Here is an 18,185-nt window from a genome sequence, read left to right as displayed (position 1 = left end):
TAAGAGGTAGGCCTAGAAAAATATTTTTACACATCTAAGGGGAAGAATAAAGGCACTCCTCTGTGCACACCTATACTGTTTTCTCCGTTTTCAAGAAATGTCCCTCAAAGGTAGACAAAATGATGAACTGAACAGGAATAAAAATCAAACCCTAAACGGTGACTGCTGCCGAGAAAATGGAGAAACTTGTTGTTTTGGTTGGCCTGATAGTCCACATTTAAAAAAAAAAAAACAGATGCCATGTTTTAATAGCCTTCTCAGTGGGGTGCCAGTCTTACAGGCTTTTGCGAAGTGAAAAGGGGCATTCGTTGTTCTTTCTTTTAACCTTTGGAAATGATCTCGTGTGTGTTTCTCTTTTTTTTGGACCTATCATTCAAATGTTTAATTTAAACATGTCACATTTGATATCCCTCCCCCTCCTCCGCTCACCCCCACCCACACGTGCGCACACCTCGTGGACTGACTGCCCTTTGGCTCGTATGTTGGAATCGACCAGGTAGGCCAGCCCTGCCACTGGGGCCTTAGTAAATGTGCCTGTGCGTGGGTCTCGGTCCAACACAGTTGATATACATTTGTTTACCTGTTATAGTTGCAAGTTGTACAGGCTGACATTGCCTCGATCGACAGTGATGCTGTCGTTCACCCGACAAACACTGACTTCTACACCGGTGGTGAAGTAGGTAATGCCTAGCGGGGTGCTGCCGAGTGTGTGTGTGCATGGTCAGTCGGCCGCCGCAGACAGCTTGATCCTCTGACAGCTATGCAGGGCTGCATTCATTTCACACTTCCAGCTGTCCTGACCTTCCCCAGGTCTCCTGTCCCCGGGTCGTGAATGCGAGAAGTACAGCTAACTGTCAGCCAGGTTGCATCATGCCGCTCCCAGCTGGGCCCACTTCTGGTTTGGAAACTGGTTCAGCAACATCGTGTCCTCACTTGCTTCCTGAGGCACAGCTTTGTTGGAGACTGAGTTCCCGTGTGATCTGAAGCTGCCAGAGGGATGCAGCCTGATGGGCTGCGTGGCATCCATGACCGCTTCTGTGCCCTTCTGTGGACCAGACATGTAGGAACGCCTGTGCACAGAAGCACAGGTCTGCGTCAGAAGCACGCTCGTTCCTGACAGTGGCCTTCAACCTGAAGTGCATGCTGGAGGAACTTGACAACCCTCTCCCACGCTCGTGTTCTCAGACCTTAAGTGCACGAAGGTCCCCTCATTCTGATGTCGTGTTTCTAGACACTCTTGAGAAACACTCTCCTGTGTCCATAGAGCCCCTTCCTTGCCCCAGCAGCTGACCCACATGGTGGCATCTGGCACTCAGTAGCTGGCATCTGGCCCTAAGTAGCTGCGGGTGGGGCAAGGCAAAATGAGCATGCAGGGCGCCAAGACTCTGTGGCTGCAGACTGGCATAGACAGTGCCCTGCTGTACGAATGTGTTGAGGGGCTTCTGTAATGTGGGTGTGATGGCAAAACAGCGCAGGTTTGGAGCTAGGTAGAAGAATCCTGATTCCTAACCTTACCATCTACCAGATTTGGGGCCTTGGCAAGTCACCTAACTCCTCAGTGCCTTGGTTTCCCTATCCATAAAATAGTGTTAACAATGAGAATTGTGTTGAATTATGTTAAATCATGTAAGCAAAGCACCCTGCTTCACGTCTGGCTCGTGATAGGGGCTTACCGTTGTGGTCTTGTTCTCAGGGGCATGTATGATTTTTACAGTAGGCGTGCTGATCCTGAGAGCAGCATTTCTGAGTGTAGATTCCAACACCTGCTTCCAGAGAGAATGGATACATTTCTATTAAGGGCAAAAGTGAAGTCATCTTGAAGGATGAGGCTGTAGGGATCTGCCTGAGTGTCCCAGACACTAGAAGCACAGCAGCTTAGCGATCTGTAGCTGTCCAGCTCTGCTCAGTGTCTGTCACAAAGCCCGCTGCTCACAGTCTGCCCCAGCCACTGGGATTTGGGCTGATTGCTCTCCTGGGCGTTTTGGATTTTGGATAAAGATGGAAAGACAAACTGGATGGAAAGTCGGGATTTGCCAAACCTGTTAGGCCCAGATGAAATCAGGCTGTAGGCAATTAAAATAAATTCCCCTTTCTCAAGATTTTGGAGGAGTTTAAGAGCTCCTAAGTCAAGCAACTTAAGAGAAAGATACTTCCTTTCTTAACCAAGTGAAAACTTGATGGGAGGGAAGTGCTGATTTGGAGGAAAATAAACGAACAGCCAAGGGCTTATCTTTTCAGCCAGGATTGGCTAAAGCCTGGGTTCATCCTGCCATCCCGGACTTTGGGTGAAATGGAAATTATGAAACTTGCTGGGCAAAATAATCTTGCCCAGGGGAGAGAAAGGAAGGGCCAGCCTGCTGCCACTGGAGAAGTCTTTCCTCAGGATTAGCCACACCAGGAGGTGGAGCTGGAGGCTTTGAGGCCAGAAGGGGCCAGCTAGGGTAACAGGCAGAGCCAACTGTCCCCACATTACAAGAGCCCAGTCCTTCCTAAACCATGAATGGAACTGGTCTCCTTGGAATAATGACAGTGCTAGTGCTTTTCTCTCTGACACGTGTGCCCTTAACCCACTCATGTGCACAGGGCAGGGAAGAGCAGCCTCAGTGACATGTAATTAACTCAGGTCTGAGAGCTCTGCCAAGGCTGCCTGGCATGTCACTCACAGACACTGTCAAAACAGGTCCAGACAACCTGACTGGCCAGGGAGCAAGATTGTGCCAGGACTAGAACTCAGGGCTTCCAAAGCCCACCTCTGTGCTTTTTCTCTGAACCAGTCCAAACTAGAACTGAACCCAGATCTCTTACAATACCAAAATAATGATCAACCAGATTCACACATGGTCTCAATTGGTTCCAGCTCCCACTTTGATGTGTGAGAGGGGAAAAGAGGAAGCGAGGATGTAATCACTCCACTTCTCATATTTGGTGTGAATTCCCGAGTCCCGAGACTGCTGGAAGAAGGAATGCGAGTGCAGGAATGCTTAGCCCCAGTGATTAACTTTTACCCATCAAAAAGTTCTTTCTAACAGTGAAATAGACCACAGGCTGAGCCTGACATTTGTCCAAGCCTAAATTTTTGCTTAGGCTGTTTTGAACACTGATACTTATGCCTGCTTTCTAAGCATGAAATAATGTTCTTGTTCTCATGGGAGTAACACATGTTTATGCTTGGGGGCAAATAAGCCAATTGCTTTATGATTAACCCTGAAGTTAAGCCTAAAAAGCAAGAGTCTTACATTAAGAGTGTTGACAATACAGTTGAAATGGGCCTGTTTCTTGTTAAAAAGTACACGTGTGTCTACATGAACATGTGCATACATATGTGTGTGTAGGAGTCAAGTCCTGCCCGGGTTGATTGCCTGCAATCTAGGGTTCAATTTTTAAGTTTGGGAAATGCATTAAGTGTAATTTAACGTGCAAATTTCACTTCTAATTAAAGCAAGATTTAATTATAAGTAAAAATTTTAAAGTAAACACTCTTCCTAAGATAAAACACCTTTAATTATAAATCAGCCCATTTTCTTAATATTTTCTATTTCAGAAAGGTGTCGGTAGTATTAATACAGCACTGATTTTATCTTCCAAATTTCCCATTCCCCCTAAAGAGTAGGTAGAATAAAGAATGCGTCCTGAAGTAGTCCTGCCTAGAGCATGTTCGTATCCATCTCTCAGGCTGGAGGATGGATATGGAGGGAAGGCCAGACCAGGTGTAGTTGGGCAGCAGTGTTTGGGGTCCAGCGGATTTAGATTTCAGATTCATTTCTCTCGGCTGCATGGATATTTCGGGTGAACCTGTAACTGGGCCTCACTCACCTGGGTTGTAGCTCAAACTCTCCACTTCCCGCTGGTTGGAGCCGGGCCATGTGGCCCAGGCCTGCTCCCCTAAGCCCACTGGCCATTGTCCCTGATGCTGAACTTTGTCACAAACAGAGGCCACTACCGCTGTCAGTGAAAGTCTTTGAAGCGGGTGGGTGTGTTTTACCTCTGCACGCCTCTGCCATTTAAAGCCCACTTCACCGCTTTCCAAGACAGGTGAAGGTTTGTGGGCAGTCCAGGCTAACGAGGAGGGGCACTGGATCCCACCTCAGGGATCCCACATTAATCTCTGTCTGAAAGCCAGGCCTTCTCCTAGCTGAGAGCTCCTCATGGGTGACGGCTTGCTGTTCACATTCATTCAGGCCCCCAGACTTCGTGGAGTGGGCGGCTTATAGGTGGTGCTTGCCAGTAGCCCTTGTGCTGACTTATTTGTGACAGTGCCCAGGCCATCTGCTTTTCCTTCTAGACACTTCCTGGAGTTACTTCACACCCCTCCACAACAACATGCTAATGAGGCAGGTTTCTCTAAGATCATCAGACCTAGTCATTCCAGGGTGAATCCAAAGAGAATCTGGGCTGGTGCATCCCAGTGCACGCTGACTGACCCATGCCAGAATGTGCCAGGGGCACCTGGAATTTTCCATGACAGATGGTGAATCTTAAGGGGAGTACTTTTATCCTCTTGTGAGGAATGTGCTTTAAAATGTGCACAGCTGAGGAGGCAGAGCTTAGGGAAGACTGGGACCCCATGCTGGCCAGGCTTAAAAGGGCGACTCTGGTTGGTGCTCCCTGGCGAGACGTTCGACCCACAGACCTATTACAGGTGCTGATGATTGTGTTTGGGAACTTGGCTTTCATAGCAGGCACTGATTACTTAGTAAGTACCCTAATTTAAGAAGTAGTGCTCCCAAAATCCCATTTGATTTTTAAAACCTGGTCCTGAACAGACATCCTTCTTTCCAAGCTTTGATATAAGGTCATCTTTAAGCTCTGTTTCTGATGTTGCCCTCCTCTACCTAAAACAATTCTGAATCATTAGTGTGATTAAGGAAATATTGTCTGAGGCCATTTTTTTTTTTTTTTAATTCACATATGACACCAAAGCTGCAAAATAGAAACTAAGCATTGGTAGTAGTGCTAGTCCAAAGGTGGCCAAATCTGAATGCTTTCTTCTGGGCCTGCTGCCAAGAGGAGAGCTAGCTGCCTGATGGAAGCCTGGTATGCTTCTTCTAAAACCTCCTTATTTGGGGGTTCTCCCCAGAGACAGAGAAGAAAATCCAGGGGGAGGCATCAGCCTTGGAAGCCAGCACCATCTGGTTTCTCACGCTGATGGAAAGCATGCGAGACAGGCATGCTTGCAGAGAACAGGCGTCTCCTCCACATCTCTGGCACGTCCAGGATCACCCCAAGTCACCCCCACATAGAGGGGCAGCAAAGGTGGCCCGGTGACCAGCTGTGCAGAGTGGTGACTGGCCGATAGTGAATCTCTTCTAAATTTCACTTTTCTGACTCAGCCACAGCTTTGTTCCTATCTTGCAGCTGCCTGGAAATTTAGCTGGTCAGATCATTTTTAGTACGTAATCATCTGACATGCTAAGTGTCTGTGTGTGCCCTGGGACCCAGGGATGGCGATCTGACCTCGCCCTGTTCTTGTCTAGGAAACACACTAGAGAAGAAAGGTGGCAAGGAGTTTGTGGAAGCTGTCCTGGAACTCCGGAAAAAGAACGGGCCCTTGGAAGTAGCTGGAGGTAAGGAGGGGCAGCACCCTGACGATCTGGAAATGGTACATGCTGTATCATGGAAACCATTTTATAGTACAGATTAGAATTCAGAGGTGTATGGGTGTCTCTGAGATGAGGGCAGAAGAAAGCCTGGTAGACTTTTTATCACATGCTAATTGTCAGGGGAATTAGGGGTTGTGAAAATTGCCTTTCTAAACTTTTTTCCTTATTACTTAAAATAGCTTCTAAATGGTTGGTGTCTAGCCCTCAAATTTTAAGCAGTTACAGAAGCCAAACTTGGCAAATCTGAGAGCCGAGAATTACAGTGATACTGAGCCATCTGCAAAATTGCTGATGAGAGATGCAAATGAATCATTCCCATTCAGCCGTCTGTGTTTTTAATGGGAGAAATACAAATATACATCTGTCATTTGCCAGTTACACCTTTCCTGATAAGAGGGGTAAGAAAATGAAGTGTGAGATGAGGAGAGTTACTGCTGAGAACTCAAGGCAGGCCACTACTCAGGGCTGCCAGCCTGGACTGGGGGATTTTAGGTGGACACAGGGTTTCCCGAGCACCTGAGAGTCAGGACGGGGGCAAGGCTGGCTCACCCCCCAGCTGTGTGAGAACAGCTTCCTTTCTCTCTGGGCTCGTTTCCTCTTCCTACTAGATGGTTCCCCAATGCCCATTCCACATCCTATTTATGATTTTTAAAATGAATCTTAATTAAATATGGGCATCAATGGTTCCTAGGTCACACCCACACAGCCTTCTCTGAGGGTCCCCCAGGCCTTACGCTTCCTTCCCCAGTGCCTGCACGTGACCTCTCATCCTAGGCTAGTCATGGGTCCCAGCGGGGATAAAAGGATGGCTTTGCATTTGACCTCTGCTCAGCCAGTTCAGTTCTGTTTTGCCTACAAAGGGCAAGACACTGCGGAGAGTTTGTGGGGGCACAGTTACCGAGCTCTTGGAGGCAGTTGCCCTTGAAACTGCCCACACTGAACAGGGAAGACACACGCAGCATAAAGCACCCAGCCAGGGGCTCCTGGCCTTTCCTCAGCCCCCGCCTGGCACTCTCTGTGCCAGCCCGGCGTCCTTCCCATTGGTGCTTCAGTTCAAGCCGGTTTGGGTGGCCCTCAGCGGGAGGTGTGATGAGAGGGGGCCCTGATGCTGCCACACACCATCTTAGCTGGCGACAGAGGAGCCACAGCTGGTGCCAACCCATTAGACTTAGCACAACTAAAGGTATGTTTGCTTGTTTCAAAAACAAGAACACATTTTGTTCTTTATTCTAAGATTTTAGAAAATGTTTTAAAATATTTTTAAGTATGAAGGAAATAGATAATCACTGCTAACACAGGTTTTGTCGTTTCCAAGCATGGTTTAGCAGTTACTTCTCATGTGGGCAGACCTGTGAATTAGGTCCCTCAGTGTCAGTCAAGCCCGCAGTTTTTGAACCAGTCAGCAGAGCCAGGACTCAAAGTCAGACCTGTGACTTTGGGTTCAGACTGTTGCTTGCTGCACCATGAGACACTTCTCACAAACCCCCTTCGGATTCTGCTAGTCACATAGCAGACCCAGTAACCACCAAGACCCCTGGATAGCACTTGGGTGTTCTTCACAAACTGGGTTTAGGGAACATTTGATTAAAAAGGTTTGGGTGTCTTAGTGGAACAGTGGGTGGTTACGTGAGTGTGCTCCAGTACAGAAATCTGGCAGGCAGCATTCATCAGACACCTTGGTTCTAGAACCACCTTCTTTGCGCTGCAGCTTTTGGGATGGGAATCCTAGAACATGCTCTGGGAGCCATGGGCTGACCTGTCACATATCCTGGTGGGAGCAGACCCAAGACCATTGTCTTTAGATCTGACCCAGGGCGGAGAGTGAGAACACTCCTGGAAAGGCAGGTCTGCTCTAGAGATCTTTAGCTGGAAAGAGGCTTCTTCTAAGAGAGGAAAAGAGTAAGATGGAAAATAGTTGCATCCTAGAAACACCGTCCAATTAATTCTGTCAAAACTAGCAGGATGGGTTAGTCAGGGAGAAGACTAGAGCAGCAGACATGCTATTTAGATTACTTTCCCAATAGGTTTATTCTGAACTGTGTCTGAGAGATTTATAGATACATCATAATTAAATGCACATGAATCCACTTGAGGAAAAGGCAGTTGGAGACCCCAGAAGGCAATTAATTGGAGGCTACAAACATTCTGACACATTTGGTCAAGTTAGATGGTTAAGGCCCTGCCTTGTGACCTTGGCTAAAGTTCCTGGTGGTGATTCATCCTAACGCCAACTTCGCAGGGGTGGGGGTGGGTGTCCCCCTTACCGAGGGAGGAGACTCTGGGACCAGGCAGTCTGGAGGGATGTGCTGGAGAGTGGTCCTTGTGCTTTGTGTGGGAACCCCACTCACTGCTCCCATCGCGTCCCCTGCAGCTGCTGTCAGCGCAGGCCATGGCCTGCCCGCCAAGTTTGTGATCCACTGTAACAGTCCCGTCTGGGGTGCAGACAAGTGTGAGGAACTTCTGGAAAAGACGGTGAAGAACTGCTTGGCGCTGGCAGATGACAAGAAGCTGAAGTCCATTGCCTTTCCATCCATCGGTAGCGGCAGGTAAGGGCATGTGGCTCTCTCCCTGGTGTGTGTGGGCCACGCTTGCAGAGAGCTGTGTGCACATGGTCAGCTGAGGCTGCATCCAGCGCTCTCTGGGCAAAGCCCTCTGCCCCTTGCCTGTGGATTCCCAAGCGTTCTCCACCCCCCTCTCTACCTGTGTTTCACTGCCCCGCACATGAGGTAGATCTGAGTGGGAAGGTACGTGAAACAGGGCTGCCCCCTTTTCCCAGCCCTGACATCTCCCCAGGGAGACTTACAGAGATTGTGGGGAGCAGTACAACTGCCCCTAAGACAGACACACAACCCAGAGGGGCAGCCCTGGAAGGGTGTAGTTGTTGAACCTCTAACGGGGCAGGTAGGACTCAGCTTCAAACCCCAACCACAAACCCCCCACGCCCACAGTGGTACACCCCAGATGTCAGCACACAGCCCACAAGGTCCCTGCCTGTCAGCAGCACTGTGCTCAGACTTGGGCCTGGCTAACCAGGCGAGTGATAGCAGGCAAACGAACCCCCCACTCTGGCTCTAACCCCCTACCCTGTAAAAGAAACGTGATCGTCGCCCCCTACCCCGACGCAGCATCTCGGGACTGCTCAGACATTAAGGTGCTCTCTGAAAAGAGCATGCTTTGAGAACTCTGCCATGAAGAAGGTGGGATGGCTGCCTCTGAGGCTGTGTCTCACTGCCCGTCACATCTCTAGGCTCCTCCCTCCCCAGGGTCTGAGCCTCAGGCCTCTAGAAGCCTCACTCTCTGAACAGGGCACAGTAGCAAGTGGAAAGTGGCCTTCAGAGCTGCTGCAGCCCAGGGCACTGTGTCGGCAGGTAGCTGTCCCTGGGGCATCCTGCGCACATGGAGAGCCTTGCAGGGTCTCTGCCATCAATGCTTCCCAGTACCTGAGGAAGGTGGGCTGTGCAGTACCACATGGGTCCAGCACACTGATGTCCTATGACATGGCCAGCTACATTGTCCTCCTGGGCCAGAACCATTCCTTGTGCATACAGAAAGCTGCTCTTTTCAAAGGACTCCCCTTTCAAACCCACAAGGACAGAGAGTGGACTTTGCTGTTTTTAGCCTTGTGCAGACCTTGTAATGCTGCTTCCCTGAACAGTGCCATCACTGAGGGTCCCACAGCCTAAGTGCTGCGGCCGGTCCTGGGACTTCTGCTCGAGCAGAGCTTAGCTGTTATACCCAGAAGGCCTTGCCTATAGGCAGACAGGCACCATGCACCAGGGCTTCTGAGGGGTCATGGTGGTCACACCAGAGGAGCTGATACGGGAAAACTCTTCCTCTGAAGCCTCTCTCCGTCCCCCTCCAGCAAGGACAGAAGGAGCATCCCCCTGCTGCCCCTCCTGAAGATGAGCTATGGGTGCCACGCCTCCTCTCAGGCTCTGCACTTCTGGGCAGTGGGAGGGGGCACAAGGGCCCCACTGTGGAAGTGGGCTCTCTTCTGGGGCTTACCAGCAGAGCTGGTGTGTGGGGGGGAGGGACCCTGAACAAAGGACAAGTGAAAGTGCACACCGCCCCAGCCTGGAGTTCCCATGCTCACCCTGCCCTGTGTTCTAGCCCCTTCACCTCCAAGTGCAGGTAAGTCCAGAACCAACACCACTGTTGTTTTGGAATGCCGTCTGTCTTTCTAGTTGCCATGCATCTTCATTCTATTTTCTGCCAGAAGCAAAACTTGACCATCATTTTAAAAGTCAATACCATGTAAATGCATATTGAGAAGAAAGCAAAGCTGACAGAGCTAGAGCATCTAACAGCCCTTTCAGTTGGTTCTAAGAGCACCTGGCAAAGACACGCACCCTTCATAAGATAGTCAGCAAGCACCCAGCAGACCAAATTTCCCCAGGAACTGTGGAGATGTGAGTAGGGACTGACCCTACTCGGTCCCAGAGTCAAGGTGTTTTTTGTTTTTTTTTTAAATAACGTGCTCTTGGATCTGAGCATAAAATTAGCTAGTTTCCTGCTTCTCTCACTTTCCCATCCTCCGACAGAAATTCTGTTCTGTGGCATGGCTCTGCTGTGTGACCTTTGGGAAATGAATCACCCTCTCTGACCCTGGCCGGCCTTATCAGCTAGTGAGGCTAAGGGACTGCCCTTCCTCACAGACGGTTCTAAGGCACAGTTAATTAGCATTTCGGATGCACTTTGATCTACTCTGATGAAAGGTGCTTCCGAGGAGAGAAGCAATAGAGGAGTCTTTATTGGAGGTAATTATTTCACGCTCTTTCATATGACTATTGGGAAATTTTTAATTGAAGCATAAAAGTCATGCCCATAAAAAGAGCATCTGTTATTACAAACTTATTTACATTTTTCACGGAGTAAAATGTTTTAAAAAATAATCAGTTGAAAGCTTTTAAGAGGGCAGAATGCCAAAGACAAGCACATGTGCATTGCCGCCCGGCCCCACATCTGTGGGGCAGACCTCGCCCCACAGAGCCATGTAAACAGCTGCCCTCCCTTTCATGAGCAGAGAATGGGATTACACAAGAGCCGGCCAGTAAATCACAGTGGGGTTTAGGAGGGGAAATAAAACAGCTTGTTTGTGGCATCCAGTGTCTCCAGCATAAAAGTCATGCTGGAATTAAAACAATATAAATGCAAACATGTTGGTGAAGGGCTGTGGGATCACTTTCTCTCAGCCAAGGCCCAGTGTCACAGGCGTGTGGAGGATGACCACAGCCCTGCACTGCCTTCCTAGAGCCCACCGAAGACAAATGAGACCCCCACAGTGTAACCCCGGGCTTGGGAAACCGCCTCTGGCCCTCCCATCCTTGGGCATCCTGCTCACAGTATTTATGGATCCCCCCACTCCCTCCGCTCTGTTTGACATTAGGGGACGACCCCTCTCCGGAGGGGCAGTACTTGGGGAATAGCTAGTGTGGGGCTTTGATTAAACTCTCCTTAGATTTATGAGCCTAAAAAGGAAAGCCAGTTTGTTTTCTTCAAACTACCATTTATGGTTGTTCATTGAGTTTCAGGAGTGGTGCTAAACCTTCTATCTGCAGTATCCTCACAGCAATCCCACAAGGTGAGCAGCACTGTTCATTCCACTCAAAGGCAAAGAAGGGGAAGCTTAGAGCGGTTAAGTCACTCACCAGAGGTCACACAGCACGTACTTGTAGAGCCAGCTTTTCGTCCGAGGCCCTTGGCTCTTGATATTAGGCACATGGAACCCCCGCCTGCTGTCCCCTCTGGTCAGCCTTGCCAGAGGATCACACCACTCCTTGTGCACTCTCTGTGGGAGTAGATTTTAGAGAACCTTGGAAACGCTGCTCGGAATTCCCTGACCTGCCCAGGCACAGCATCAGCCTCCCTGCTCCCTGGGCATGGGCCTTAGAAGACAAATACAAAGAGCAGAGACAAACTCTATTGGGGAGAATTACTTTCATGAGCCCTGGAGAGAAGGTAGGAGGCCTCAGGGGGGTTGTGTTGCCCTGGCCTTTCTTTGGCTTTGGAGGCACTGTGTTGGATGCCAATGCCTTCTGAATTTTAGCTTCACTCTCTTGTAACCCACCGCTCTCAGCTCGGACCCTGAGCGCCTGGTCTTTACCTCTGGATAGAGTTGTCTCTGGTTGGAGTTATTCAAAGCCAGACAGAGCACAGTGTGAAGGAGACCTACACCCAGCAGACGGGGTCCACATGGGGCGACAGACACTCTGCCCGCATCACCCAAGCTACCCTGCCCTATCCATCTTCCAAACAGCCGAGACAGTTAAACAGGTGGCCTGGTCCAATATGAAAACCAGAGTCCATCTAGAAGCCACTTTTGTTCTTAGGCTTGGGCCTCGTCTTTCTCCTTCAGAAAATCCATCTGGGTTCTCCAGCTCCCAAGCCACAGCCTCTCCTCGCAGGAATCTCTGGGTCCCTGGTCAGCCTCCTCAGCACTGCCCCTGGCCTCCAGTCATGCAGGCCTGCCTTACCCAGCCCTGGAGGCCAAGCTCACTGGAAGCAGGGATGCCTGGCAAAGCCCTAAATGAAGAGGGGCTCAGCCCAGCTGGAGGCAGGAAACCCTCTTCTGTGCCACGTGAACCCAAATCTCTGCCATCCAGATGGGACAGTGGACAGGAAACTGGTGTGTACAGACAGCCCCTAGCCATCGGCGAGCACCACATGGTGGTAGCCCATGGGGTCCACTTGCAACAGTCAGGGAGACTGAGGCCTCAGCCACAACTGGAGTGACTTGAGGGAAGCTCAGACACCTTCTTAGTCTGGTCAAAACAACGCAATAAAAAAAGGTCAAAGTGTAAGATAAACTCTCTGAGGGGTGGGAAGCCCTTTCTCACAAAGCAACTTAAGACACAGCATAAGCACACCTGGCTGAGTCAGGGCCACAGGGGAACGTGGGGGCTCCCAGCTCTCGGGGAAGCCGCACCTGTATCCCAGTGGACGAAGCTTGTGCTGAGAGAGCACGATTCAGGCTAGAATCTGACAGGAGTGGGAGCCCGTGTCCGCCCTCGCTCTAGAGGCGGCGGCGACTGGTCTCAGCCAGGAGGCAGACACAGTGCAGTGGCATAGAACAGAGTGACTGGAGAGGAAGACCCAGCCGAGCAGAGGCAGCAGTTATTCCACCCACAAGGGAGCCCAGCCAGCCCGCCCATAAGCCAAGAGATGAGTGAGACACAGAGGTGAGCACCTCTCTCCAGACCAGCCGGTGCTGCACCAGGAGGGCTGACAGAGCCCCAGCCCACACCACAGCAGTCATGGCTGATGGCCCTCCAAGAGAACTGGACACCACAGGCCTGGACAGCGGCCCTCTGGGGGCCTCCACTACAACTTTGTCAGCAGAGACAGCAGCAGTCACCCAGTCCCAGCCGTCACAGGGCCTGGGAGGCCACTTTCCACCATGTGTACCTTTAGAAAGACTTTGTGTTCCCACTTTATAGATGACACTTGATTGAGGGCTCTGTGTAGTATCTTGTTCAATGTGCACAGCCTCTCCAGGTAATAAATACTTGATTACCTGCCTTATTTCACCAAGTGGGGAAACAAGGCACAGAGCCAGGGCCCAGACTCAAGTCCTCTGGGCCTCCAGGCTGCTGCGTGCACACAGCTGCCCCTGTCTTAAGGGTGCAGGGCTCTGCCTGTGAAAGCATCCACTTACACATTCCATTCTGTTACAAATACTTCTAAGTGTGCCTACTAGAAATCATTTTGAGGTCCTACCTGAAGACACGAGGAAAGCTGCTGCCTCCATTCCTTCCCGGCGGCCTGTGTGGTCCAGAGTTGCCACAGTCCCATGCCTAGGTGTCCTCTTCAGGCTGTAACTGCCTCGGACATGGGGCTGGGTTTGTCCACAAGAGGTTTCCTGGAAACAGATCACATTGATAGTCACCCAACAGCAACCTTGCAGGACAAGCCAGATTAGCCCGTGCTCCCTTAACCGTGGGGCATACAGGCCTGGGCACTGCAGCTGTATGACCTTTGACCCCTCCCTTTCTCCCCACTTGTAGGTTCTTAACCTCCGGGCCTACCCTACAAGCTCAGATTAAGTCCACCCTGACTGCATGTAGAACAGTGGCTCTCAGACTGTGGTCCCTGGGCTCACCTCATCAGACTTCCTGGCTGGAGCCCAGGAGACTGTATGTTGGCCACCCCTCTGTAATCCTAATAGAAGCTAAAGTGGAGAACTGTTGACTGAGAGGAACAGGGACTAATGTCCCTTCAGTCAGAGTTACACATCCTCTAGGGCAGAGGAGTGGGAAGCTGGGAGAGAAGGTCTGTGTCAGAAAGTGCTGGGCACAGGTGCAGTGGCTGGCCTGCTGGGGGCGCCCCAGTGAGGCCCCGCCACATCTCTATACCACACTATCTCCCCTGGCTCGGGCAGAGCAGCCTCAGAGTGGCACAAGGGCAGCTCACAAAGCCGTGCCCAGAGCCAGCTCCAATGGAGCACACGCCAAAGGAGGTGAGCTGTGACCATCAGGCCACACAACAGAGGCCCTCACCTCAGCCCAGCTCACCTGTGCAGGTGCAGGCAGGGACGCCCAGGAGGGCATCGTTAGTGGGGTGTCTGGGGCTGGTGGAGCCTGGTCTTGGGCTTTCAGTGCAGAGGCAACACCTCCCAGTGCTGCCCAGCCCCTGTCTAGCCAGGTGGTGTGTACAGGCCCAGCTCTGCCTGGTCAGAAGCCCCTGGAGTTCCTGGCCTGAGTGTAGGCTACCCCCAACGGTAGGTGGAGCTCTGTGGTCCTGCCACCACCCGCCCCCGCCCCGCGACCCCACTCCTGCCTGTCTGCCCAGCGGCAGCTGCCTCATCATGCTTTTCTCATCAGGATCAGAACAAGTGGGATCGTTTTAATTGATGAGTTCTCTGGACAGCATCTGTATTTACAGCAGGAAAATAAACATTTGCTCTTTGTGAGATGCTTCAAGGGGGCCCTTTATTCGGGTGACCCTAGGACCCTGTGCCTGCACACTCGCCCCCAAAGTGGGCCTGGTCCCCCTTTCAAGAGTGGGGGGTGGGGAAGGAAGGATAGCCCCTCCAGGGTGTGAGCTGGGTGCCCCACAGCACACTCACCAGAGAGAAGCACCAAAACAGAAGGTCGGCTTTATTTCATGCAGTCTTTCCAGCCAGTGTCTTGTCCTGGGCAGCATGGCCTCTGTGCTTCTTGACTCCTGTGAGGAGAGTCAGGGCAGCTGAGCCAGGCTTGTGAGAACAGCAGCTTCCCAGGCTGAGCCTGCGGGTCCGGGAGTAGGGATGAGAAACTCTTCCTGCACCGTTTCCACCACCCTCCACCCCAGGCCACCTGTTAGTCAGCCCAACTCTGCGGGTGCACAGAACCCCCAGGGGGTCCTCATGCGGAAGCTGCCTGTCCGGAGCACCGTCCTGGCCAGAACACCTCTGCAGCTCTCCCTCAGCTTCTGACCCTGGTCTGGTCACAGGCTCGTGTATGCTGGCTGCCTGGCAGGAATGCCCTGTGCTCGGTGCAGGGGACCTGTGAGGGAGCCCCAACTCTGGGGTGCACCTACTACAGCCTGCAGGCTCCTCTGCACAGACTGGGAACAGGCCTGGGGTGATGCCCGTGTCATCTAAGAGTGAACTTCACTTCTGAAGCATTCAGGAGTTAGTAGGGGTCCATTATCAGGCTGAGTGAAGCCTTGTTTGATCAAAAGCAAGTTGCAAGAATGGTTTTCTCCTCGGCTCTGAAAGGCCCTGAGTGCTGACAATAGAGTAAGTGTGACCCTCCAAAAGAAGCTACGGTGGTGCACATTTCACAGCACTTAGCGAGTGAGCCAGGGAGAAATCCTGTACCTGACATCTGAAAGCCTCTCGTCTGGCAGCAGGTGCACCATTCGAAGGAAAGTCCCAACTGAAACTGGCAAGTTGGCCCCACACTTCAGACTCCAAGGTCAGGTCGGATGGGAGATGGGAGACCTGCAGATGAACAAAGAAATCCCCGTGGATTCCAGCCCCTCACTCTTGCCCTCAGGATCCTGAACTGTAAACTAGGGTCAGTAAGAGCATGAACCCAGGGCCACTGGCTCCAAAGGCCACGTTATCTCCCTTAGACTGAGCCTAGTGCCACAGTCCTGGATCCTGTGGGTCCCACACCTGCAGTGTTGCCCAGGAACGGCCTGGGCACACACGGAGCAAACAGTGCTTATCCTGTTAGTCCTGCCTTCAGATTCTTGCCTGAGTTCTGAGCCACGTGACGTTTACTTTAAATGGAATTGTATGTGAATTCACATCAGTTTGGCCTGGAGACTTGGATGCTGTCCCTTGGGATGAAGAGCCTACTTGTCCCAGAGTTGTTCCCTCACACAGCTCCCTGACACTCAGGCCGATGGGGTGTCCAAGCTGGTTGTGCTGGGAGGAGGATACTCGGCACCCATGAAATCTGAAGGCCCATGGGGAGGGTGCAACCCTCTACCGTGGACAGGACGGAGGCTGGAGCTTCCTGGAGAAGCTCCAGCCTCCATTACCCCTGAGACTGAGCCCCCCGGGGAGCCTTTGGGAGCCTGGGCTGTATCTCAAGCCCCATGCTAGTCCCAGTGATGTTGGGAAGAGAACCATGAGTGTTCACACTGCCCACAAGAGACGGTACACACCCACACGTCGCGAAACACAGACCCTGTCGCCTTGCTAACTGCCTCTCAGAAAGCTTCACGGCACGCCCCCTGTTGGAGCACACAGCATACTCTCCTGCAGGTCACAGTTCGCCGCCTCATCCTCCCCCTGCCTGCTGGCACTGGGCTCACACCTGTGTCCGAGCAGCCAGAGGCCGAGGGCCGCTCGTGAACCCCGACACAGCTCCAGCCACCTCAGCACAGGGAGCGCGAGGGGCTCCTGGAGGGAGGAGGTGGCGGGGGAGGGTGGGCCCGTGGCCTCCATGGCCCCTGTAGTTGCTGAGCCCTCGCTCTCTCTCTCACAGGAACGGTTTTCCCAAGCAGACGGCAGCTCAGCTGATCCTGAAGGCCATCTCCAGTTACTTCGTGTCCACAATGTCCTCCTCCATCAAGACGGTGTATTTTGTGCTTTTCGACAGCGAGAGTATAGGCATATATGTGCAGGAAATGGCCAAGCTGGACGCCAACTAGGCTGAGGAACTGCAGGCCAACCCGCACCATGCCCCCGCCTCCAATTTGAAAGAAAGAAAAGAAAAGGAAAAAAAAAAAAAATCCCCTCCACTCCTAGTGGGAGGCGGGAACCCTTTCATTTTTTTTTTCCCCAGTTTTGCTCATCTAGGGAAAATAAGGTTTTGGTTTCCAGTTTAATTGTTTTTGACCTTCTAAAATGTCTTTACGTTAGCACTGATAGTTGACATTATTGTTGTTAAGCACTGTTCCAGACCGTGTCTGACTTTAGTGTAACCTAGGAGATTTTATAGTTTTATTTTAATGGAATCCTGCCTGACGCAGAGCAGTGGGGAGAGCAGGGTCTTCTGCGTGGGGCAGAGTGCAGGAAGCCCGTTTTGTAACCGTGTGTCGTGGTGCTTTATTGTACACCCAGTGGCGTTCTTTTTACTATAATGTTCCTTTTTCCCTCCCCTCAAGAAAAATCATGAATTTGCCGCAGACTTAATTTTTGTTTACTTTTTGTCTTAATGTTGGATTTGAAAAATGAAAGATTTAAAAGGCAGAACAGAATCTGTTGTCCTTAATTATATTTGCAATTTGGGATTTGTGTGAATTGATTTAGTAAAATGTTAAACTGTTCTGACCGGTGTGTCCCAAGTTACTGTACCCTTGAGTCCTAAGTTGGTTCCTCCCATCACAGGAATGGGGGACCCCGGGTGGGGCAGCCTACCCCCGAGAAATACTGCAGTGGTCACTGCACCCCTGGGGTAGGGAGAGCAGCTTCAGACCCTGATGGTTTCTAGGGGGGAGTTTGTATAAAGTCTCCTTTCATCCCGTGACGCTGGGCAAGGGTGAGATCCCATTTCATGGATGAGAAAGCAGATGTTCCAACAGCCATGTGGGTGGCAGGTTGGTCCCGCAGCCTGGATCACTAGACTCTTGAGCTCAGCTTTCTCCTGCCACCTCCTCCCTCCTGACCATCTCTCTGAGTCATGGGTGAACCCAGAGCCTCTGGGCCACTTACTTGCCAGATGGAGTGACAGAAGCCTTGAGCCCTCAACTCAGGCCATGCTGGTTCCTACAGGATGGGGTCCCTGTTACTGGGAGCTTTCCAAAGGCAAGGAAGGTGCTGTCACCGAGGCCCTCATCATGCTGCCAGCTTTTACACGCCTGCCTGCAGCTGTGGGTGTTTAGGGATGATCCCTACCACGCTGCTGCTGCTGCTAAGTCGCTTCAGTCGTGACCGACTCTGTGCGACCCCATACACGGCAGCCCACCAGACTCCCCCGTCCTTGGGATTCTCAGGCAAGAACACTGGAGTGGGTTGCCATTTCTTTCTCCAATGCATGAAAGTGAAAAGCGGAAGTGAAGTCGCTTAGTCGTGTCTGACTCTCAGTGACCCCATGGACTGCAGCCTACCAGGCTCCATCCATGGGATTTTCCAGGCAAGAGTACTGGAGTGGGGTGCCATTGCCTTCTCCGCCCTACCACACTAGAGTAGCGAAACTCTGGCTATCTCAA

The 18,185-nt window shown here is 51.5% G+C and overlaps 1 protein-coding gene and 1 long non-coding RNA gene across 9 annotated transcripts in view; one reads left to right on the top strand and one right to left on the bottom strand.

Moving 5' to 3' along the window:
* Positions 1–17,307, top strand: part of MACROH2A1 (macroH2A.1 histone) — an 82,677-nt gene extending 65,370 nt beyond the window's left edge. For 4 of the 7 annotated variants that reach the window (XM_020908003.2, XM_020908002.2, XM_020908004.2 and 1 more), the window contains exons 7-9: positions 5,475–5,564; positions 7,972–8,146; positions 16,520–17,307. In XM_020908003.2, the coding sequence (XP_020763662.1) occupies positions 5,475–5,564; positions 7,972–8,146; positions 16,520–16,685 (431 nt within the window). In that variant the 3' untranslated portion in view covers positions 16,686–17,307. Of the gene's footprint in view, positions 1–589; positions 681–5,474; positions 5,565–7,971; positions 8,147–16,519 lie in introns of those variants that run through there. The other 3 variants (XM_020908005.2, XM_020908006.2, XR_011486851.1) reach the window with 2 other exon arrangements.
* The window catches only part of LOC110146910 (uncharacterized), a 32,325-nt gene continuing 27,073 nt past the window's right edge, over positions 12,934–18,185 (bottom strand). Inside the window, exons 2-4 of one of the 2 annotated variants that reach the window (XR_011486852.1) lie at positions 15,400–15,522; positions 14,665–14,824; positions 12,934–13,458 (exon numbers count right to left, since the gene is read on the bottom strand). This is a non-coding gene — a long non-coding RNA (uncharacterized lncRNA). Of the gene's footprint in view, positions 13,459–14,664; positions 14,825–15,399; positions 15,703–18,185 lie in introns of those variants that run through there. The other variant, XR_002316679.2, reaches the window with a different exon arrangement.

Source organism: Odocoileus virginianus, chromosome 3, assembly GCF_023699985.2.
Source record: "Odocoileus virginianus isolate 20LAN1187 ecotype Illinois chromosome 3, Ovbor_1.2, whole genome shotgun sequence".
Classification (NCBI taxonomy): Eukaryota; Metazoa; Chordata; class Mammalia; order Artiodactyla; family Cervidae; genus Odocoileus; species Odocoileus virginianus.
Note: the sequence above shows the minus strand (reverse complement) of the source record. Positions and strands in the feature narration are given on the sequence as shown.